Source organism: Pseudochaenichthys georgianus, chromosome 13 (genome assembly GCF_902827115.2).
Source record: "Pseudochaenichthys georgianus chromosome 13, fPseGeo1.2, whole genome shotgun sequence".
Taxonomy (NCBI): Eukaryota; Metazoa; Chordata; class Actinopteri; order Perciformes; family Channichthyidae; genus Pseudochaenichthys; species Pseudochaenichthys georgianus.
In genome coordinates, this window is record NC_047515.1 from 28097309 (window position 1) to 28122350 (window position 25042).

A 25042-nucleotide genomic window follows, 5' to 3' on the forward strand; every position below is an offset into this window, starting at 1 on the left:
CCACGATGCCTAGACCAGTGGACATCTAAAGGCTACTGCTTTAGGCTCAATACTAAATGTATACATAACATTTTTAAATAACACTTCTGGTTAGATCTGGTCTCTTTAACAATTAGCATTTGTTCACTGAGAACCAGCTCTAGTCTTTTGAGTGTGAGGATGGAATTATTAACTTATTCTGTATCTGCATTACTACAGAAGCAGTTTTTCCCCCCTTCATATAAACAGTAAAGACTGCACTCACGTCTAGCAGTGCCATCTCGGGGTGGTCTTCCCCGGAGACCACCAACATGAGGTAACGGGCGCGGTACAGCAGCTTTAGGGCCGTCGACAGCTGGCCGTTGGCAAAGCAGTACAGAGCCAAGTGCATCTGGGAACAAACAGGAAACACACATATAGGTTAACGGAGAAGGAATCATCTTTAGCATGAACCAAAGGCTCCTACATCTGGTGTAATAACTTACATATTCTTGAACGGTGTTGGGGTGCTCGATGCCCAGGACTCTCTCACTCATCAGAACAGCCTTCTGCTGGTTACTGAGAGCCTGTGGGCGAATATAAAAAAAGAGGTCATTTGGTGACATAAAATGAAAAACAAACAAAGTTAGAGTTATTAAATTTCTGCCTACCTCAGCGTGGTCTCCCATGATATAGTTAAGGCGTGCCAGCAGGCGCAGGCAGGCACAGATCTCCACATGCATGGCTCCGTACACATTGTTGAAAAGATTCAGAGCCTCGTTGATCAGCTCACATCCCTCCTTCAGGAAACCTGGACGTGCAAAGAAAGGGGAGTAAGATACATTTAGTCGTAAAGACAGAAAGTATAGATTTTAAATGTGGTCAGAATCTATACCAAGTAGGTTTACTCAAGGAATTTGCTTTAGTGTATATTGCTGCAAAAATAAACACAGTAAGATCATTTTTTGTTGTAAAGTTTGACAAAACATAGAAAATAGATATTGTAAAACTATTATACTAAAAAGACTTAACATTTTTAAAAAAAAGTATACAGAAAAGGAAATACAATAAGACCATGGCAATGAAATAAATCACCATGTCAGAATTAAAAAAATAAAAGAGCTGTGCAAAAATAAATGTGCAAAATTGGGAAATAAATGTTCAATTCAATCTTTCAAGAGAAGACGTGTCTTGATATAAGCCTCTTTGATATTACATTTCTTGAAATAAGACGCTTTGACACAAGGCTTTTTCTCGCGGGTTACCTTGCTGCACTTTGGCCTGGCCGCTCTGGAAGAAGTGGAAGGCATCTGAGGCTTTGGGGTTCACATGCTTCACCACAGGGAAAATATTCAGGATGTCCTCCTCTGTGAGGGCAGGCTTGTGGCGGCTGTCAAAGTTATACTCCTTTAGGAGAATCTAGAAGGAAAATGAGAAGAGGAAGACATTTAATGAAGGTCATTTGGTAGTGCCGCCTAGGCTGACATTAAAAAAAAAAAGGCCGTTACCTGGATCCCAGTTTTTAAGGAAATCTCTCTGAGCAGAGTGCTTTTCTGGAGGCCGTATTTCTCCACGACCAGGTCCACGCTTTCACTGAACAACATAAAACAATTAATTTGTTAGAAATAAACGCATACAAATAGAAACACTTCTTAAAAGAGAGTCTTCACATCAGAAGGGGCCCTCACCACTCGATGGTGAAGTGATAGTAGCTGCTGGCCTCGGAGGCGATGTTCTTCCACATCTCGCTGGGCGTCAGGCTGGCCCACGCCGTGTTGTCTCCTCCGCCTGGGACCCTGTTGCGACGTTTGCGGTTTTTGCGGCGTGAGACCAGCTCGTCGGGAGGCAGGTGGGCGACAGCGTCAGGGAAGGAGCTCAGGAAGCAGTTTAGGAAATGGCTTACAGCGGCAGAGAGGGCAGACAACTCCACACCCTGAGAGGAGGAAGAATATGTTAATTTCTCTCTTATTTATCACTTTCTTTTGTCCTTTCTTTTTTTGGTGCACAATGTGTCAACCTAATATCTCAATTATATAGCACTGTACAACTTGTTAAGAATCACAACAAATACAAATATTTTGTGGATCTTAGGTAAAAATGTATCAAACAGAGGTCAAGAAATGTTTGAATAAACACGTACACAAGTGTAGGATGCTAATAAATACACAACGTAATGATTTGTATAGAAGAAGAAGAAGAAGAAGAAGAAGAAGAAGAAGAAGAAGAAAGAAGAAGAAGAAGAAGAAGAAGAAAGAGAAGAAGAAGAAGAAGAAGAAGAAGAAGAAGAAGAAGAAGAAGAAGAAGAAGAGAAGAAGAAGAAGAAGAAGAAGAAGAAGAAGAAGAAGAAGAAGAAGAAGAAGAAGAAGAAGAAGAAGAAGAAGAAGAAGAAGAAGAAGAATTTTTTGATTTTTAAAACAAATTTTATTTGCATTTGTTTTAAACATACACCCACCCTGCAACAGAGTCGGAACAAAACTAAAACATTACACAATCAAATAAATAAACAGATTTTCATGACTACCAAATAAATATCATTTGAAAAGCGTTTTACCCATTTAAAAACATCCTCTTTTACACACTTTAAAAACAAAAACTACACCTATCCTTTAAAACTTCAATATGAGAGAGTCATTCTCCCCCAGCGAGCACAGAACCCGCCCCACAGCCCACACATCCAGAAACCCCTGCAGGTGATTGATCAGCGTATAGTACGCATGCTCCACCCTCAGACGCGCTGCCACCAGCCCCCTCAGACAGAGCACTGCATCCGTCCATCCCACTCCAGCAAGTTGGTTCTTCCTACTTTTCCAGATTGCTAATTTTGCATTAGCAAACAAGAAATTCATCAACAGTAGGGTTTCCTTCTTTTTCAGGATGTATTTGGGGCCATGGACAAAAAGTGGTATGGAGAAAACCTCCCCGAACCCTTCCACCCACCCCTGTAACATTTTTTTAAGACCAACCAATCTGGGACAGGACACGACTAAATGCTCCAATGTTTCTGCCATAAAACAGAACGGACAGCCTCCCCTTGTGCCTGGGTCAAAATGAGCTCTGTATTTGTTAGTGGCTATTGCACCGTGTATAATTCGCCATTGGATGTCAGCCATCCGTTTTTCAACCGGAGCTTTATACAGGATCCGCCAGCTGCCGTGAGGGGAAGAGCCCAAGCCAAACACATCCGTCCACCTCGACTCTCTGACGCCTGCAAGCGAGCCGAGGTTTAACACCTTTACGCAGCTAAGGTATAGCTTCTTCCCATTGCAGGCGCTGAACGTTCCAGGTGTTAGAGTCCCCAGTGATAGCAGGAGACCATCCTCCTCTCTCCATTCCCCCACCGCAGGACCCACACTCAAGGAAGGAAAAACATAATCATGTCCCTTTCTCCACTGGTCAGCCAGATCTGCATCCAGAGCAAAAGTCAGGTGGGATGGCGACAGCGACTGCCACACCTCATCTACCAGGTTCTCTAGAACTCGGGTTGATCGAATGCCCGTCACCTCAGCCAGTTTTTCCATGGAGACCCCCGTCAAATGGCCAAGTTTTACCACTCCCGCTTCAATGAACGCGTTCTTTAGGGTGGCTGAAGAGAAAAGGGTTCCAGAAAGAAAACCAGTGTCAAACAGTGGCTCCTCAAACAGCCACATCCCAGGCCGGGGGTCGGGTGGTCTGGTAAAACTCAGAATCTTCCAGGCATTGATGACTGAGCAGTAAAAAGGTGTAAGTCCAGTGATCTTGTACGCAGGGGCCTTCAGCAGAAACAGGTGTTTATCAAAACCAAAGCCCCCCGCCCTCCAGAGCAACAGCCGGGCCATAGGCAGCCAGCAGGGAGAGGCACCATACAGCAGCCGCTGAGCTGCCTGCAGTCTAAAGGCAGCAGTCCTTGCAGTAATGTCCACGAGGCCCTGCCCCCCCTCCGCCACGGGCAGGTACAGGACCGATGCTGGCACCCAGTGATGACCCGACCAGAAGAAATCCACGAGGAGCCGCTGCAGTTGTTTCATGAGGCCCGGCGGTGGGGTTAACACCTGCAGTCTGTGCCACAGAGACGAGGCAACCAGATTGTTGGCGACAAGAACTCTTCCCCTGTAGGACAGCTGGGGGAGCAGCCATTTCCATTTGGCTAATTTTGCTTGCACCTTTTCCAGCAATCCCTCCCAGTTCTGTGCCACCATGTCCTCGGACCCCAACCAAACTCCCAGGACTTTTAAACCCTTGTTTCCCCAGCTAAGGTTACCAGGAAGACTGGGCCTATTTTCAAAACTCCACTGACCTACCAAAACTGCCTCACTCTTCTCCCAATTAACTTTGGCTGAAGCAGCCTTCCTGTACAAAGCTAGACTGTCCTGTAGCTCCTGGATATCTCGCTGACCCTGGACAAAAACACTGACATCATCAGCATAAGCTGATACAACCACCGGGGGGGCCTGAGCTGACTCTGGCAGACACAGGCCCCTCAGCCGGTTTCTAAGTCTGCACAAAAGCGGCTCGATGGCAATACTATACAATAGGCCTGAGATAGGGCAGCCCTGCCTGATCCCCCTTTTAACTGGTACAGGTCTGCTCAGCCCTCCCCCCACCTTCACAACACAACATGCATCACTGTACAAACACTTCACCCAGGACACAAAATGCTCCCCAACACCAAAAGCCTGCAAAGTGGCCGCCAGAAACGTGTGATCCACACGATCAAACGCCTTCTCCTGGTCAATAGAAATAATACCAACATTTATATTATACAGTTTACAAACATCAAAAGTGTCTCTCATCAAAAACAAATTGTCCACAATTGATCTGCCAGGGATGCAATATGTCTGATCAGGACCGATAAGAAGTTCGATAAAAACCTTCAGTCTGTTAGCTAAGACCTTTGACAGTATCTTATAGTCCGTACACAGGAGAGCCACAGGTCTCCAGTTCTTCAGCAGGGTGAGATCTCCTTTCTTAGGCAACAGTGAAATCACTGCACGCCTACAGGAAGCTGGAAGAGTCCCTTTCCCAAAGGACTCCATCAACACTTCTAGCAAGTCATGTCCCAGAATACTCCAGAAATGTTTAAAAAAGTCTGCAGGTAAACCGTCTATGCCGGGAGCCTTGCCGGAGGCCATCTGTGTCACCGCAGAGGTCAGTTCCTCCAGCGTAATGTCAGAGCCCAGGGTGTCACTTTCGGCTGGACTCAGCTGTGGAAGACCCTGAAGAAGTTCATCAGCAGCTTCCACGTCACAACCCTCAGCTTTGAACAGGTCCGTGTAGAAGGACACTGCATGCCTCCTCATCTCAGCAGGCTCAGAGGTTACCTGTCCATCAGGAAGACGCAGACATACCATCTGCTTCCTTTGGCCCACAGACCTCTCCAGGTTGAAGAAGAAGGTGGTTGGTGCATCAATGTCTCTCATGGAAATGAAACGGGCTCTGATCAGGGCTCCCTTGGCCTTCTCCTGAAGAAAACAGTTAAGCTGTTGTTGTTTTAGGAGGGACTGTTCTATATTTCGAGCAGACACACTCTCTAACTCTCTGATCTCCCTCTCTAACTGCTCTATAGCTCTCCTAATGTTTGCAGTGGAGTAGGCTGTATACTGTTGGCAGAACACTCTAATCTGAGCCTTTCCTACCTCCCACCACTGACTCAGGGAGGGAAAAGACTCTTTCTTTGATTTCCAGTTGATCCAAAAGAATTTAAAATTCTCACAAAAAGTCAAATCTTGTAAAATTTTAACATTAAACTGCCAGAACGATCTCGGCTTCTCTGTGTTGGATAAAACTAAATCTAAAGAAACTAGCTGATGGTCTGTGAAACCAACCGGTTGGATGTGACAGTTCACTGCACGAGTAATAGAAGAAGCAGACATGTAAAATCTGTCTAGCCTGGCTGCACTGACGCCCCCATCTAGCATTCTCATCCAGGTGTATTGTTTAACAGAGGGGTGTTTCATCCTCCACACATCCACTAAGTCAGCCTCTCTCATCACCTGTGACAGTAAAAGGGACGACTGAGGATGCGGCTCCCGTCCTATTCTGTCTAAAGTGACATTAGTGCAAGCGTTCCAGTCCCCCCCCAGTATCACACACTCCCCCTGTACACTAGTGTCCAACTCATCTTTTAATAACTGAAACACAGATACACGTGCAGGGCCCTGATTGGGTGCATAAACATTAATAAAAGTGAAAAAGAACTCTAACAGTTCCACTTTCACCATCAAGGCTCTACCTGCCACTATCTCTGTGCTGGATACGATCTTAACATTTAGAGAGGGGGAGAAAAAAACAGCTACTCCAGCACTGAGGTTTGAGCCATGACTGAGTACATACTGACCCCCCCACCACATCCCCCAGTCCGTCTCATCCAGGCTATCACTGTGCGTTTCCTGCAGAAATATCACATCTAATTTTTTCTGATTAAAGACCTCCAGCACTAAAGCTCTTTTCTGTGCACTTCTACCCCCGTTAATGTTTAAAGAAGCAACCCTTAACGCCTGCATCAGAGGAAGGAGATAGAGAAAAATAACAGACAGGTACACACAGCAGAGAGGAGACACCCAGTGTTGCATGATCATGTTGACATTATTTAGACCTTTTCAGTTTCCCCCCTTTTTTGCTTCCTTTCGGAACTTTTCTCATATTAGTGACATGCTTCCTGAGACGATAGCGTTTCTTTTCATCCAGCAGGTCTAACCCTACAACTTTCTGAAGAGTGCTCACTGTGTGAAGAAACTTGTTAGTGTCAGGGAAAAACTCTCTCACTTCCACTGCCTTGCCAAAGGACTCATCTAAAAAGACATTAATCTCTTCCAAAGAATATATCTCTGCGTTATGAGAGAGACTATCTGCAACTGAAACACAGTCAGAATCCCCCTCACCGTCTGTGTCCATCTCTGTCACCTCATTAATGTCTGCAGCCTGTTGAAGCTCTGTTTGCCTCCCAGAACCAGACGGCAGCTCCTGCTGTGTGCCAACAGCCTCCACCTGTCCCACAGCCCCGGTCCTCACCTGTCCCGCTACATCATCTCCCACCCGTTTACCTGTTTCCACATGTTCTCCTCTCACACTCACCACCTTCTCTACAATCCCCGTTTCATCTCTCCCGATATTCATCTCTACTTCATCCGCAGCCCCTGGGGCCCCGGCGGGTGCAACAGCAGCCCCCGCGACACCGGGCTCCGCGGCCGCCGACCCAGCGGCCCCGGCCGCCCCAGCGACTGGCTCGGTGGCCCCGGGCTCGGCGGCCACGGGCTCGGCGGCCACGGGCTCCGCCGCCACGGGCTCCGCCGCCACGGGCTCCGCCGCCACGGGCTCGGCGGCCTCGGGCTCGGCGGCCTCGGCGGCCCCGGGCTCGGCCGCACCCGGCGGAGCGGCGTGCCGTCTCTGTGGACATGCAACACGTTTGTGACCCGACTCCCCGCACTCAAAACACTTTACGTTCCCTGAGCTCGCATAAACCATATAAAACCCCTCTTCATGCCTCACCCGGAAAGACACATCCAGTGTCTGAGTGGGACAAGTCAGAAACATGAACACCTGTCTCCGTAGAGATTGGACATGTTTTAACTTTTCATCTTTACACCCCAGAGCAACAGTGCGGAGATTACTGGCAAATTTACCGAACCGCTTCAGCTCCCGTTCCAGCGCCTCATTCGGGATGAATGGAGGAACGCCAGACACAGTGATCCGCGTGGACGGTGTCGCCAACGGCGAAACTTGGATATATTCCTCGTTTACCATTAATCCGCTCTCAATAAGTTCGGTTACATATTTCTGGTCTTTCAAAAAGACCACGACCGCTTTGTTCATGCGGGAAGCATAGGAGATGTTTACATGGCCTACCTGCTCCCCCACAGCCAGCAGCACCTGCTCCACTGTGCTTGCGGCCTGAGCCACCAAACGCACTCCGTGTCTCAGAGACACCGGCGGCGCCCCGAAGGACGCCATCCCAGCCACGAGGCACGGAAAAACAAATTAACCGTACTTGGAAAGAGTACAAATATCCCCACGTAAGATCATACAGTGAAAGAAAACGATTGAAACAGAAACAAACGAACTAAAAGTGAAAATCCCTCTTCCCTCTTCAAAAACACACCTCCACCACAGAAGAAGAAGAAGAAGAAGAAGAAGAGATGTTAAATCCAAACACATTATTCTTTTACAGATTAATAATAACGTGAAATGTTACCAACCTGGAGGTATGTCTTGAAGAAGTGTTTTGCACATCTGGTGATCATCTCAGTGATTCCTATTCTCTGAAGTATATACAAAAATACAAATATTAGAAGGAAAAACCACCAAAATAAAAGTAAGGGACCGTGCTGGTTAGATATAGACTCACATAGAAGTGCTCCAGCTGGGCTTTGGCCGGGGTCTTGTCCACAAACTCCAGGACGTTGCCCAGATAGCGGACGTTGATGCCTCTCTGGTGCAAGGCCTCGGTCAGTGTGGCTCCATCCATGGGCAGAGCGCTGTGGTCCAAACAGTCTTTAACCTGGTCATAAAACACACACATGGATTTAAACTCAGATAAACAACAAGAGAAATGAAAGCCCTTTATGAGTTGTATCTGTGGGCAGTGTGTGTCACTGACCAGTGATGGGATCTGACAGGAAACCAGGAAGGCTGCAGCGTCTTTGAGAAGCTGCTTCTGCTTCTGGATATCATCTGCAGCATCTTCTGGGAAACGTACTCCTGGTTCAACAACCCATGCACACACATTAAAGGCTGCTATTGTCCAGTAAAGAGTCATTTACTCTCGTTCTCATCAAAAATGTAACACGAGCAACAAGGAATTTAGACACTGACATATCTGACAGTTCAGGGACATTACATAGTTATCTTTCTAAGGTTATACACGTTGTTTCATAATGTATTAAAGGTCCCCTAATATACTGTTTTTCACCAATATATTATAGGTCTCATATCTACAAAACAGGTCTCTGAAGTGTTTTGCTCGAAATACCAAACACCTATTGAAGCCCCCTGTTTCAAAAAGGGCTGATTCTCCGTCTGTTACTTTAGATGAAAATAAGGAGCCACTCCCCACGCCCCTCTGAGAGATATTTAGTTAAAAAGAACACAACGGTGCGGTCACCTTGGTTGGTTATTGGCTAATGTTTACACAAGCCAAAAAATCGTTATGAAATCATAAAGTGGCAGGTTTTTATATAAATGGATCAGGACAAAAAGTGAGCGAATCTTTTTTCCTGAAACTTTCAGAATCTCTTTACACAGAGGGGACACATGTTTATGAATAAAAAGACATGAGGATTTTGCATAATAGGTGACCTTTAAAACTTCATCACTAAATCAAATTAGATGACCAGCTCAAAATACTTGTTTAATTTGTCTCGCACTGGTTGATTAACATATGGTTATTAATCCTTGTGCTCACCTGGGGAGAAGATGTCGGGGTTGAAGCGAATGTCAAAAGATGTGTTGCTGATTGAGCCGACTGCCTTGCAGGCATTCAGGACGACCTCGCGGCTTTTGGGATCTATTTTTGATTAGGATCACATACATCGAAAGATGCAAACATTTTAAAAGTGACGACGACACACACAGTTTAGTCATTGTAAATAAAAAAACTGAGCTTCTGTAGCCCCAAACAGACAGTGGAAATGTTGTAATTCAGGTGATTTTCAGCATTGAATAGTGTTTTAATAAGCCTACTGTAGACATCGTACCAACCACCCTTGCAAAGTTATCAATAAACAAGCACTCAACATATAATCAACAAATTAGGCAGATTACTGTGATTTAGTATCAATCGATTAGCAGCACACACACATTAGATTATGTTTGCATTCCAATATACATTTTGATTAATGAACAACAGTTATTAATTGTATTGGGTCAAATCCCACCGCAAAGGCATCACAGGGCGGGGCAATTAGAGAGGGACTGATTGGGGTCAACACTCTCCCCCTGCAGGCTGAGGACTGACAGGGACAGCTAGCCTGGTGGAAATAAGCCACTATAACCCAGTGCTTTATATTTCAATGCTCTACTGCTCTAGCTAGACACACATATTCTAAAATCATCTGCATCAATACAGATAACTTTTTCTATGCAACGATCCACCAGAGTAGCTCTCCCTGCGTTGTCCTGGCCTTACTTTTTGGGGGATTTTCTGACGTACCAATACAAGATCCATCTTCAGCAACTAAGGTCTGCGCCAGCTCTTTGGCCTGAGCCAATCCAGGAATCATTTCCTCAAGCTCCTTACCCTCCAGTGGGCTCTTGCATTCCCCGTTCTGAGGCCTGTTTGCGGTGGGCTTTGAGGATTTGTCTTCCCCTTCAGTCGCTGCCTGTGAAGCAGCAGAGGTGTTGTTCTCTGTCTGGCTTGGGCTGTCTGTGGAGGCCTCTGTTGCACTGGTAGACTCTGATGCTGGGGTCTGGGTCTTCTCTGCTTTGTTCTCTGTGGGTGTTTCAGCCGTTTCTGTGATGGCAGGTACATTAGCTTTAGCGTCCTTGTTTGCTTTCTGTTGCATGAGCTGTAATGCGGCCATCTTCATGAAGAGAAGATATCTGCGAAGGATGAAAAGATAGTAAACGCATGTATAAACTCTCCCGATGATGCTAGGACGCCCGACAGCGCAGACTCTTACCTGTGCTCAACGAAGGCCTCAATGAGCTCTTGGCGTAGACAAGCCAGGCGGTGGCGGTGTGGGCGAGGGAAGCCTTGGCGCTGACTCTCTGGAGACAGCTCCTCTCCATCCACAGGCAGGAAGTTGAGGTCAGGAGGGAAGGTACGGAGAAGGTCTAGGATGTAATGTCGGCCATCATTTCCGGTAATGCCCTTACATTCGACCGAAGAGCACAGCTCCACTGCCTCGTCCTTCTCATTCAGCACGTTGTGCCTCTGGACCTAACCAGTACACCCAGTAAAAGCTAATATTAACTTGTTGGAGAGACAGAGGATCTAAATACAATCAGAAAAACAGTCTTTAAAGAATAAAGCTGACGATATTCTACATCTTTGTATGTGTCATCAAACTAGTATGCCTATCTATTTGCACAAAATATGCAAGCTCTTCATTTAACTGACCTTGAGTGGCCGGCTGGTTTTCTCCAGCAGCTCCAGGTATTTGCTGTGAGACACGACCGTCTTTCCGAAGTCGATTGAGCCGTAGATGACGCTCTGCTCCTGCTCTCGCTCCAGGATACCCGGGATGATGGACTGAGCGGTGATACGGTAGCCTCTGTAGTCCACCACCACCGTCCCCAGAGTGTACAGACCCTCCACATCCACCGCCCCGTACGCCCGGACTCCATTCAAGTCATTGGTGGGTGCAGCATGGGCGGCAGCATCTCCACCCAGCTCAAGGTAGTGGTCCCGTACATCGAAGCCCAGGCTGAAGAAGATGTTGTTCCAGATGAACATCTGCATGCGCGTTTCCTCCCCTGGGTTGATGGCCATGACGTTGCCATCAATGACTGCCATGGCTCCTCGTGTGGCAGCTGCTGCAAAGTCACTGTGGACCTGCAGGTGAAAAAAGAAAAAGGAGTAATTGGTAAGTGACAAGAATCTGTTCCACATTACTTTGAGCATTAACAGAGTGACACAGCAGTTTTCTGCTCCAGTATCATCTGGTTGATCTTGTGTTAATTGTGTACCTTGAAAATGGCCCTCTCCCTCAGCAGGCGTTCAGGCAGGTTCTTCCTGGGCAGCTCTCTGGTGGTCTGCAGCTCCTCGTTCCAATCTCTGGTCTGAAGACAATCAGCACAAACATGTTTTTATACTGGAATGACTCGACATCTTTTTTCTGCCTGATGTGGTGCTTAGTTCAGATGATCCCACCTGTCCAGGTATGTGCTCCTCGTAACCCAGGCGGGAGGTGTAGGCGTCTTCAGCTCGAACACAGTCCATGGCGTGGTCTACCTGCGGAGCTGTCCAGCTGTACACCTGGAAGGGTGTTGCTATCCTCTCAAACGGATGCCTCTGGACCCTGCAGCAAACACGCAGCACAATCATTTAAAAAGGCCTCCTGTGTGGGGTCTTTTGATCTTGTTGTAGGCAGTTCCTGCATCATCACAATTGTAGCCAAATGAATGACAAAACGACAGCCTCCTGACCATCTTTCTTGTAATAAATGCTATATTTGAGTTTTCTTATTGTTCTTTAGGACTGTGACCTTCATGCCAGGACTTGACTGTAAACTGTTTTGTTATTGCATTGTTAAAAAAAGTCAAATGAAGATTAGAATAGAAGCACTTTAAAAGAAAAACAACAAGCCTTAAAGAGACAGGAAAATGAAAGGAGCGAGAGAGGGTTAGACATGCAGCAAAAGTGTGTATGTCAGACATAAAACCAGGCCTCTGCAGCAATTTGTCGTCTATTAGACATGTTTTCATCAAAAGGGGGTGAGAAATTACATGGTTCTCTAAATTGTTCAAGCACAATGAAGTCATTTAGCATAAAGTGAAGTTATCCACTGGCAGGAAATGTGTTGACCTTTTCTTTTGCAGGGCAGTGAAGTTCTTCTTGAAGGCAGGGCTGATCTGGCTCAGCAGCTCCACCAGAGAATGGCTCAGGAAGCTGTGATTGGCTGGCTTAGGGTTAAAGGTATATGTAGTAGATCTGGAAGACACACAGACACATTACCATTATTATTCAAATTGTCATGGTTGGTTATTATGTTTTGTTTGCAACAAGTAAGTCGACTAACAGAAGAGAACCATTTAACAATCAAGCAAGCATGAACTAGAAGTAGTTTTCCAGTATGAATTTAGACAAAAATATGCCAAACTAGAAACCACAAAATCTTGGAGGGAGGCTGGGCATTATGGCAAAACACACATCCTATATAGGTTATTTTTACTATGAGAATGATAAATATCACAATATAGCATGTTTTCTGGATATGTTATAAAGGAATTAAAACATGTAAGGAGTATTTGCTCATTTAAATAGGGAACTTCACTGCTGAATAAACAATATGAAATATAAAATGTTCAAATGAAGCTAGAGAAATATTTAATGAAGATTACTATATATATTAGGGCTGTCAAACGATTACAAATTTTAATCAGATTAATCACAGCTTAAAAATGTATTAATCATGATTAATCACCATTCGAACTATGTCCAAAATATGCCATTTCTTTACGTATATTGTTGTGGGAATGGAAAGATAAATGAAAGAAGGCAGATATATCCATTTAACATACAGTTTCTATGTTTATTATAAAACATTTCTGTGTGTCAAAATGAAAGACAGCCCACACACCTATCTATCATAAAACCGTGGGGTCTTAATTCATTACGTGGGGGGGGGGGCGGCTAGTGAAGTACTTCTGAACGTTGCGATCAGCTGTGTTAGCGCAGTTCTCCAGTGAAGGGGGGGGGAGTCTCCCTCCGCAGCCGGTTGGCTAGTTTTGGCACAATTCCGTTGTACAGAGATGATCACTACGTGACAAAAGTTTTCAAACCCGTTTCTGGTCTTCGGTATTTCCAGACAAGTGGCTACTGAAATCAATCTTACTAACTGCTGTCTGTGCAATTCTTGGCGCAAGTTGGCGGACTTTATTTTGCTTACTTTAACATCATTTTTCATGGTGGGGCTAAGCCATTTCTTGGTATGGGTGTAGCCTACCCAGCCATACCCTGGCGCTGCCACTGGTGGGATGTATGGGGCGGGCCATTCTGCACATGCGTTAAATGCGTTAAATATTTTAACGCAATTAATTCAAAAAATTAATTACCGCCGTTAACGCGATAATTTTGACAGCATTAATATATACACTACCATATTGAGATCTTGAAATCTAAAATATTTCACATTCAATTTGGACACATTTGAGTTAGTATGTACTTGTTATTATTATTTAGACAAAGTCATTGTGTAACACGATGTCTTTGTTAATTTTCTCATCACAATGCGATTCCATTGAACGAGAATCATATAAATCAGCAGAATAAAATATTGCTCAGCCCTGCATGAGAGGAACTTGAAATGGCTATGCCCAAAAACCATAATGCAGGTTTGAAATTCTTGCTGGCGTCCAAAATGTGCATCCTGAAACTGTTAATGCCAAATGAATGCCAAACGCTCCGAGTATTAGCTATGTGTACAGAGATTATACAGCTTAAAAGCTTGAGACTCCAGTGCAGGAAAAACATAAGATATGCATGTTGACTGACTGGTTGAGGTAGAAGCCGCGTGTCGAGGCAGTGATGCTGATGTGACGCTCCTCCACCGTCACCATGTACAGGTACATCAGGTCACCGTGCATCTTCCTGTTTCCAGGGGGAGGGTTCCAGCCGCTCATGGTCAGGACCTTCAGGCACTGCATCGGCTGTGGAAGCAAAAGAAAATACATTGAAAATGAGTCTCTAACTCTACCTAAAACACTTACTCAACACTACGTAAACATTTTCCTATAAATTGTATTTTGGTCGCTGTCAAATCTACACACGTGCAACATGAAGGTTTGACATCTTGCCTACAGTGGCAAAGACTGTAACATCATAGCCACACACACATTAGGGTGCTCCTTAAAATTGAAGTTTAGCCTCAGATGCAGCTCCAGGGCTGCTAGTGTGGCAGCCCAGGTCGATGAAGGAGGGGTAAAAGGGGTCAGATTGAGTACAAAAATTCACCAGGAGAGTTTTCTTGACTAATAGAATGAATTCTGGGGGTTGGAGCTTAGACTTTCTGACTTTCAATTTTAAGGACCACCCTACTGAGGCTAAACTTCAAGGTTGATGAGGGAGGGGTAAATGCTGTTGGAATTTGAATACAATTCACCAGGAGAGTTTTCTTGACTATCATAACAAATTCCGGTGGTTGGAGCTTAAAATAAATGAATTTGAAAATGTACATGGCACTAAGGACCACCCTAATGCACATTGGTGTGAACGTTTATTAAATGTAGTCTTAATTCAATGTAATCTTGCAGTTATTTAATCCTTATAAACTGATGTGTTAAGTTTAAGGATGAAAGGCATTTACTACACTGTAGTCAATGAGTGTGTGGCAGGACAGAACTGTGTGAAGATGAACAAATTGACATGAGGTTGTCAGAATGTAGGTGTATGAGTTCCTGCCTGTATGAAGGCATCTGGCACAGGAAGTGTTTTACAATGCATGAAAGTACATTAGTTAAGCCAATCCATTGTAAGTGCTCCTGCATCGGCTTCAAATAAGTCAAAACTTGTTATAGTAGAACCAAATGTAGGGCAGAGCTCACTGCTTCTCACCTTCAAGTCTTTGTTCTGGGGCTGGAGAGGCAGCAGGGGGCGATCTTTGCTGCCAGGCAGGATGTGCTCTGGGGGGGTGCAGTCAATCTGCTCCAGCTCGTTGCCCTTTTTCTTTCGCTTATCACAATCTGTAGACAAATAAAATCATGCCATGTTAACATCTTCAGTCCGCCTACATGTTGCAACAGTCATGACACTGTACATTAAAAGAGATGATTAGGATTGTTTTAAGTGGGGTTGTATGGTATTACCTACAGGAAATGACGGTCGAAAGAGAGTGGCTTATTTTAGCCACATAAAACAAAGGCCCACCCAAAATAATCAATATTGGTTTCAGTGTAAGCCATTATAGAAAATGTTCACCGCTATTAGACAGCCCTTTCTTATTAGGGACTGAAGTGATGATAGGCTCTCTGTAAAGCATTAAAGAGAGCCTTTTAACCATTACAGTGAGCATAGATGAGGGCTTAGTAATCTGTTGTAACACAATGAAAATATTGTGAACATTTTTTATATTTTTTTAGGATGGGCCTTTCTTTCAGGTGTCTAGAACACGTTGTGCTACTGACAGTCAAAAACAGCCTTAATTCTGTGCTGGTACTTTAGTATGTTTCTCCAGACCAGGGGCAAGCTGACTGCCATGCACTGTATGATTATTACCTCATAGAACCACACTGTAAACAATCCGAACTTCCCCTTAACCAGTTAAGCCCCAAGCCTATTTTTCAGGTCTCAGGCTCGAAAATGACATTCCCAGAACAAATGACTATATCTTCAATTCTAAAAAGGGGTAAATTAATAATCTTTTTTCGAAAAACAATGACAAACCTGTGAGTTGGATGTAGAACAGTCAGAATCAATATCGATGTTTTTTATTTTAAAGTAAATTCAGATTGAACATAGTAAAAAAAATTAAATTATAGTGTCCATCCAAAAGAAAAACATTACTTATTGTGAAAACCAGGGTTCAAGTTACATGGGAGCCAATGGGAGCTGAGCTCCCATAAAGAGGGGCCTGAGCTCCCACGGACCCAGTGAAATCAAACATCTGTGGGGGTCTACACCTTAAAAGGTGCGCAATACATTATTGCGCAATCTATGCCTGTGACTGTGTGCGTGCGCACGCGTGCACTAGTTTTAAAGACCCCCATAGAGCTCAGTTTATAACTCGAACCCTGGTGAAAACCACCCTTGAATGACGGGATAGTAGACTAAAAGCTTTAGGAATCCAAACTATAACATAATAAGTACCCTGTATCAAGATTGATGCTAAACAAGTGACATTCAACCTTTTTAGAGAGATTTAGCACAAGAAAAACACTTCTGGGGTCATTTGGGTAGATTTGCCATATCTCTGGAACCCATCGGTCTATTTTGATGATTGACACCTCTTTGGAACCGTGAGAGCCAATAGAATTGAGGGGAAGTCCCTAAACTCCATCTAAACATTACCCATTGGTTAATGCATGCCAGTACGCCCAAAACCGGAAGCTGGGTTGTATTCCTCACACACTATATGAAAACAACAAATCTCAGTTTTTGACAAATGGAATGATGGATTATCAGTAAAATAAGATAAAATGGTACTTTATTGATCCCAATTTGGCAATTGTTGCGTGTTGCAGCAGCATAAAAGACAAGGCATTTTACAATAAAACAAAACTAGAAATAAACAAGAAAATAGAAAATATACATGTTGAATTTGACAAGATATTATATATACAAATAAATATATACATACATATATGACATATGGAATATTAATATTAAATATTGAACAGATTTGTATGTAATCAATTCAAAGTGACACAGACACATTGGATTAACCTTCAGCAGCATTTTTATCGTTTTAATGCCATTGAACACAACGTTTGATCAGATAACAGCAAAGGTAAGACATATTTGCCGTTTTTGCTCAGTAAAGCTACGCTGTGTATTGTCTGGGTTTGCCTGAGTTTTGGTCGCACAGTGATTATACCGCTAGAATCTGTGGAATCTCAGCTTTAATCTGATATCTTGTTTGTGCAGATCCGATAAGTAATAAAGTATTTATACCGTGAGTTCTGTGCCAAGTGCTTTAGCATTTTCTCGCTCGGGGCTAATTCAGGGGCTCGGCGTTAGAGTTGTGTTTTGTTTCGGTAAAAATGGTTAATATTGTCTGATAGCTGAGTTTCTTCCCGTTAAGTGGGTATGATACATTCATAGTTTCTTAAATGTTAAGAAGCCCTCAGACGCTGTTTCTTGCAAGATACCGGTACCGGGGGCATGGGGCTTAACTGGTTAAGAAATCCCGCTCCAGGATGATAAACATGGCCGTTCATCCCCCCTTAATGTCCCACATGGTGTCATACCTCCGAGGTCTCCATCGGTGAAGACGCTGAGGAAGGAGAGGGAGTTGCAGTCCACTCCGTTGTAGGAGTCTGACGGGTCCAGACTCTTCAGCAGGTCTCTGATGTGGCGCACATGGATGCGGGCCTCGCGCACTGTGTAGGGTTCTGGAGGACATAGAGACACAAGAAACTAAGAGTCAGGCAGTGACACAGCGAGGGGTTTGACAAGAAACCGATCAAGCTAATGGACACTTTAATTATAATTCAATTTGTTTAGCCTTTTGCCAGCAGCTGCATATTAATATAACTTACTTGGACAATAACTGATTAAAGCTCAACCTTTTCAAGCTATGAAGCAATCTTTTATTTTGCTTCTTGGCGCCACAATAACATCACAAACCCAAGTATAAATAAAGGTCTCTGACCTTCCACCACTTTGAGCAGCGAGCCCTCCTGCAGACCCTCGATGGACTTGAGCTCAGCGAAGTTGTCCAGCACGTTTCCGTCGAGCTGAAGGGAGAAGCAGGTGCGATGGCAGGTGTCCTCCCGGTCCATCAACACCTGATGGATCTCCTGTACCATTTCCTGAGGAGACACCTGATGGCGGTAGGGGAGGGAGAGGAAGATCAGTATAGCTTCAGGAATACATGCAGCTTGAGATATACAACCTGCTTTGGATCAGAGGAATTTTCTAGGTTTCTAGTTTGAGGGGAAACATTGCTTGCACATTTGTATTGATCACACTGCAATGCAACCTGGTGTTCAGAATGAAAACAGTCCTGAGCTCAAACCTTATGCTGCACTCAAGACAAAGTCAACGTTTATTTCATTCTTTCTCAAACTCAACTTCCTAAAAAATTACTTTGGATGTCACACAATAGAAGCATACTTTTAAAATGGCAAACTAACAGGAAAGACAATATATATTTTTCTTTATTAAAGTAGTAAAAGCTGTTCTACAGGTTAATTGATGTCTGGAGGTCGGGTGTTGGAAATTTTAACATGGAAATTCCAACCTCCAAAATGTCTGGATTAGAATCGTGGGTTTTCTAATACAATGGGGAAGTAGAAACATGGCGCTAGTAATTTCCTTCTCTTTCGTAACAGTCGGCAGGTAAAATGCTGAAATATCTCAATTAGGTCACAAAATATTCTATAGAGAATATGATCCAACATTTGATTAAAAAAAATTAAAAAAAAGAGTTTAGAGCGACAATATCACTGAACAGCTGGCGTTTTGACTGGCTGCTTGAAAGGAGGTAATCCTTACCTGCAGGTCAAATGGCTCTGTTCCAGGCGCCTGGATCTTAACAGTGAAGCCTGTGTCCTGGATCACTATCACTTCCTGTTCGTTGGAATCATCTCCTCCGTCCGCCTCGCTGTTTGCATCCTGCTTTGATTCTGCCTCCTCTGCATGATCATGAGCCCCATCACCATTCATTATGGCTGTATCTGCAGTGTGCCCTGCAATGGATAAGACACAAAGGATTGTATTTAAACTTTAGTTGTTCGAGTTAAATTTGACAACTCTGACCAACGATGCAATTTAAAGCACATGTTTATTAATTTCTTTCTAGCATAGAATATCAAAAAGCATTAGTCAATCATGTTGCCTTCCTCTTTAACTTTGAAAAAGTATTCACACCAGCGACAACATGTTCGGCTCTCTAGTCAGCACACTGTCTTGTCATGCAGTGTAGTATCAAATGGTGTAGATGCTGCACTGTCAACTGTAATTTGGCTTAATATTTATGTTCGATTTTTTGTGCATCAACAGTAACAACACCCGTCAATCACAATAAGAAGGGTTTTGGAAAAACAACTCAGTTTTCTACAAATCTTCAGAAGTCATTAGCTTGTAATCTGATTAACAAGTAACACCACCGAGCAAGCAACCTGGCGATGCTGCCAGGCAGAGTCCAGAGTATGGATAACACGACCGTAAACCTTATAAAATATTTATGAATGGGTGAACGACAGAGCTCAGGCACGGCTTGCTAGTGTTCCTACAAATGGATTTAACACAAACTGCAGAATGAGCAAGATATGATCTAAACTCTATGACTCGACTTCGATCAATCATCATCTGTTCAAGAGTAACTACTCCAAAGAGTTCTCAATAGAAACACCAAAATCACTAATGATTGTATCAAAAACCTTTGTCAATAAGTAACCAGGCGCTATTTTTGAGCAGGTCTCAAAGGAAACACCAACCTGCTGAAACCAACAGTGTTGCGACACTGAGGGGAGTTTAGCCAGGGAGCCTTGAGGGATTGAATACCAAAGGTTTCAGCATTCAAAAGAGGGAATTACTGGTCGTTGCATGACTTGCACATTTTGTCAGCAACAAACCATTAGCTGCTGTCGTTACACCACTGTGGCATTACACTTTCTAAATGAGAGTTACTCATTATCTTTAAAAACCCAACGTGATTTGTAAAACTAAGCTATTTGATGATCTCACTGTAAATTCAACTTTTTCAGAGTAAGTACAGTTGAGGGTGAGAGGCTCTGTGTTACAAGGCGAGCATGCGGATGTCTCACTGGGACACAGCTGCTGGCAGCCCGAGTGTCCTTGCTCAGCGTCAAGGGTAAACAGCGTCAGGGTCGCTGGAGAAAAGGGCCAGAGGGAGGGGTGGAGCCTCATAACTGGACCACGACCCTGGGTGGGAATAAAAGGCACTGAAATGGTGGAGGAGCGGGGGAGGCAGCACAGGAGAGAGGGAAGACCGGCCACGCTCTGAATAACAAACACAACGGCTTCAGAGCCGATACGCAAGTTCATTGTGTTACAAACAACGCGAGAATGTGGGCTTGCTGCTAAGAGTTTCATCGCAGCTGTCGTTGTTTTCACTAACAGCACACCAACGTTTAAGTTCTTATCAGATCTGAACTGTTTACATCTGAGAGGTTGAAACAATGTTAGCGGATTCCCTCAGTAATTCTTCTCGTTAAACCTGCAAGCACCATGCAAGGCATTCGGTGCTGAGCAGGTCGTGTACAGTGGGGTTTTTAGTGCTTCTCTGCAAGTTACTAACATTCACTACATCAGAAAGGGAAGAGTACAAAGTGCCAGATTTCCGACTGTGATTGATGAAGCAATCCAGCAGTCCATTTGTTGCAAAACTAAAACCTTTTTGCTCCACATTAATGAAAGAAACGTTCAGTAGGAAGGAAGGGAGGGAATGGCTTGGGGATGTTTTACAGTAAACAGGACTAATCTCATGTCTCCTTTATTTCAAATGGAAGGAAGTAGAAATGCAAGATTTTTCCACAATGCATTTCCTGTTGAAATTATATATGGTTACAGTGAGACAGCAGTTTAATATGACATTTCTGGGTATCAGTTTTGATATAACTGATATCTAATGACGTGTTTGTTTTAATCATTTTGATTAAAGTTTTATTATTAAATATACATCAACAGTGCATCTGCATATGCCTAAAAATAATACTGGCAGGTATGTTGAGTGACATGATAATAAGATGTTTGTCATCCATTATACAATCACACAATTATGATTAGACTCCAGGTTACAAGGTGAAGGGAAATATAAAGAAGCAATGAAACAAGACAAAGACAGATAACATGAAAAACGTAGCCAAAATAAAACACTACAGCAAGGTTTACACTGTAACTGACCCATTTGTTCTTTCCCAGAAATCAAACTGCCACCTCAAAGCAATTACTCACATGATCTCCTTTCAGAGCATGTAACACTTAGAGCTTTTCTTTGGTACGCTCTTCTATGGAGAAAAACAAAATGATAAATCTAGCGAGCTATTTATCCACTCTGCTACCTTTGACATGGGGACCCTGGCTGCTTCCATGGCAACATTAACCAGCCGGAAAACCCTGAAAACAGCAGCAACACAACTCACAAGGTCTGTCTGTAATCATGTTAGCGGCATCACAAGCTGCCAACCTCCTGGTGGACGGACAGACCCTGAGTCATGTTTCTGCAAAGGAATTCAAAGCTGCAAAGACTGAATAAAAATATCTGTTTGAGATTCACTCTCTAAATGAGTCACTCAATTCTTCAGTTTCAAGCAATGAGTGATACTCAGCACATCCCTGCATGCACCTGGTGACATGGGGTTGCTTGAAGATATTCCCTCATTCAAATAAGATACAAATGTTAGGTACTGTACTGTTGCTATAAGGGCTGCTACAAACAATTATTTAAAAAAGGTACAGTAGCTACTAGTGTGGACTGGTGAGGAAGATATTTAGCCATGAGGTGTGTTGCAACGGTTTCAAATGTGCAATGACAGTCCAGTGTATCAACCATGTTCAGGCCATGAATCCAGCCACTGTCTCTCAAACATGAGTTTAATAGGAGGCCACAAGAAGCAGAAATCATTTTCATTATCAACTCCTCAGGTCTCTTTATTAAATCACTTGGGCCATACATGTCAATGTGAAGTGCAAGATGACGCCCCAGGTTTCTTGTTGTGTTAAAAGCAACAACTTATTATCACATAAGACAAAGAAATGCTGCACAACTAAAAAGCTAGATCTCAAAATAGAAGCTGCATGGCATTTTGCTTTCCAAACTAAACCAAATTGTTAATTATTTAATCAATACACTATTTGTTTAGGCTCTCCAATGAAGCAATAGCATACACTGCTCCATGTGGAAGGACTGGACAGCAAAGCTTACATCAATAATCACCCAGCCAAAAAACGAGATTAATTAAAAAGCATTCAGCTCAGCAGTTTATCTTCAAAGCAGCACAAAGTCATCCTTCACAGGTAAAGCAGTGGGGCACTCATGCCTGTGTTTTCCAATGAACTGACACGGGCAGAGACGACTCAAGGTCCCACATGTGACACACGCAGACGCTGCAGCAGCACTGCCTTTAAGTGCTCCACAAATTGTATAACATTAACTTCACATACTGACAGTCTAATCTTCTTCTTTATCCGAGTGCTGCTACTCCGCAACCACTACTTTTATCTTCCAGTATACTCACCAGCTTACACGGCTGTTCAAGTATTATTAGCGTAACCTTCCTTCACTGTGCTCCATCATGACTTTTTTTTTTTCTACGACAACCAGCTTCCGCTTCCCGGTCAAGAAGGGACACTCTATCTGATCTTCCCCGGCGGGGAAGAGAGAGGGGCCCGCTTGAGTGTCACGACCGACCGCTGGACACTTCTTCCAACTTACATCTCTTAAAGATCGCCTTTTAACAATCAAAAAACGCAGAGAGGTAATGCATATAACACTTAACTTGTCGGACACAAAGATAAAGTGCGACAGTGTACATGAACCCCCCTGTGATAATGTGCAGAGTGTGCCGCTCCACTGAAGGTGACCTTCAGTTCATTCAAGCTGTAACAGAACATGTGTCAATACGAGCTAGCACAACACGAGCTGCAGCACTGTGATACGTGAACAAATCACATGATATGCAGACTGTTTGTTACAAGAAAATAACTCTTTTTCAAGGTATGTGCTCTAATGGGCATGAAGCAATGCGCCGACTCACGAGAGCGACTGCTTGCTAGTGAGCCAGCTAACATTAGCCACATACTCAATGAGAAGGCTAATGCTAACATACAGGATAACCTGGGTTAACCTGGTTTCCTTGTAGTGTCAGTCTGAACTTGGACTGCATGCTTATAGCTATGATCCTTGCATGATTAAAGTGTCGGATCCCGATGTTGCTAGCTTGCCAATAAGCACAGATGACTACCAGACAACTTGGCATATGCTGCTAGGTGCAAGGTGGACCCTCTAAACTTGGAGAGGCTAACAAGTAGATGAAGGGAGGAGGGGGGTGCATCCCACAGACCACCACCTTGAATTGGGACTGAGGACTTTTAAGTCACATAACAAAGCATGGAATTAAATGTCATTAGCTTTAGTGGATGCTATACAGAGACATTCAACACGACATTTAACAAACCACAAAAAAATCCGATAAAGCACATGGATGCTGGCTAAATGAAGTTGGCCTAATACTGTGTGTTATATGATGCGAGTTATCAGTGCATTTATAATGCATGCTAGGTGCTGTAACTTGAGTCAAAGAGGCTTACCACAGCCGCAGGGATCCTTCAGATGTGTCTTGCTGGTTTCTTTGCCGTCCTCCTGGGCTCCATCCCCGGCTTCATCCGCAAGATCAACCGGATTACAGTTAGGCACTGACGCCGGGATGTCATCTGTCTTGCTCACCATGGTGGGCAGTCAGTGTGGCAACAGAAACCCCCCCCGCAGCTTAGCTTAAATACGTGAGTCTGAGGTGAAAATACAAAAATCTGCTTCTCTCCGGCTATCAGCAGGCTAGGTGGCTACATGCGAAGGGTACAAGCTTACAAAAACAAGTCTACTGAGGAAGGACAATGCTGTACATGGTGCTGATGATCACACGTGGTTTCCTCCTCCCCTTGACCTATTTGCCTTTGCGACTTCCCCACTCACCGAGCATGGCGCTACGGAAAGCCACAAGAGACAAATCGTTTTTACAAACTCATTTGATTTTTATGGGAAATGTTGATTGTATCTTTAGCAATTGAACATAAAAAGTCAACAATGGCTGAGTAGAAAGACAAAGTATAACAATACTATTTAATTTACTTGAGTGATCATTGAGAGTTGGATGTCACCAACTTCTAGCTGTTAACCTCCATACTGTAAGAACTTCAGCGCACTAATCAAATTAGTATACAGCTATAGCTTGATTAATCTGCTTGGAGGTATATATGTATACTGTGCAGTATTGTCCATATTAAGTCAGATAAAATAGAATTGAGTTATTCCCACAGGAAGTTGTTCTCTGTTTAACTCAGGGTTGCCAACTCTCACGCATCTGGCGTGCGACACACGCTTTCACTCTCAATCACGCTCTCACGCTGCCCAAACTATTCTCACGCCAAAAACAAGAATACCGAAGACTAGAAACGGTTTTGAAAACTTTTGTCACGTAGTGATCGTCTTCTCAATAGAACATCTTTGATAATGTCTCCTGGCCAATCAGAATCAAGATAACAGCGTGGTGTTGTTGCAGGAAGTCCCGACGGAGAATACTTTTGGTGTAGTTCATCTCTATATACATCGATACAACATTACGTGTTGATAGAAATCAACACGTAATGAAATAAGACCCCACGGTTTGATGATTGATAGGTGTGTGGGCTGTCTTTCATTTTGACACACAGAACAATGGGGGCTATCCACCCTTATCCACAATGTAAAGTAATTCACACAGCCTCTTCCCTCTTCTCTCTGTGAGGAGCAGCAGGTTCAGCTTTCAGAACAAAGTAACACAAAACTAAAATGGCATTCATTTTTTTAAATATGTCGTGTAGTAATAGATTTCTTTTTTTTCTTCTCAAGAGAGTACCAGAATGTGTATTTTATGTTAGTATTTCAAAAAATCTCCTGGGGGAGAATCCCCCCAGACCCCACTGCAGGGGTTGGGTTTGCAGCATGTCAACTCTTTCACTTGTGGAGAAATTGCAGGATTGGACAAATGTGCCTTTTTATTTCATACAGTTCAATTTGGATTGAGACAGGGAAATAATCTAACCCTCACGCCACGCGTGGCGTTTCACTGT

At 43.8% G+C, this 25042-nt stretch overlaps 1 protein-coding gene across 3 annotated transcripts in view; it reads right to left on the reverse strand.

Moving 5' to 3' along the window:
• Nucleotides 1-23884, reverse strand: part of cluha (clustered mitochondria (cluA/CLU1) homolog a) — a 30713-nt gene extending 6829 nt beyond the window's left edge. The window contains exons 1-22 of one of the 3 annotated variants that reach the window (XM_034098048.2): nt 23525-23884; nt 18746-18939; nt 17901-18072; nt 17497-17640; nt 15146-15273; nt 14087-14241; nt 12398-12523; nt 11744-11891; nt 11560-11652; nt 10991-11425; nt 10551-10810; nt 10082-10470; nt 9335-9436; nt 8531-8631; nt 8279-8431; nt 8130-8192; nt 1647-1891; nt 1467-1551; nt 1224-1377; nt 630-769; nt 465-545; nt 245-370 (exon numbers count right to left, since the gene is read on the reverse strand). In XM_034098048.2, the coding sequence (XP_033953939.1) occupies nt 245-370; nt 465-545; nt 630-769; nt 1224-1377; nt 1467-1551; nt 1647-1891; nt 8130-8192; nt 8279-8431; nt 8531-8631; nt 9335-9436; nt 10082-10470; nt 10551-10810; nt 10991-11425; nt 11560-11652; nt 11744-11891; nt 12398-12523; nt 14087-14241; nt 15146-15273; nt 17497-17640; nt 17901-18072; nt 18746-18939; nt 23525-23663 (3633 nt within the window). In that variant the 5' untranslated portion in view covers nt 23664-23884. Of the gene's footprint in view, nt 1-244; nt 371-464; nt 546-629; nt 770-1223; nt 1378-1466; nt 1552-1646; nt 1892-8129; nt 8193-8278; nt 8432-8530; nt 8632-9334; nt 9437-10081; nt 10471-10550; nt 10811-10990; nt 11426-11559; nt 11653-11743; nt 11892-12397; nt 12524-14086; nt 14242-15145; nt 15274-17496; nt 17641-17900; nt 18073-18745; nt 18940-22452; nt 22540-23524 lie in introns of those variants that run through there. The other 2 variants (XM_034098049.2, XM_034098050.1) reach the window with 2 other exon arrangements.
• Nucleotides 23885-25042: the final 1158 nt, after the last annotated feature.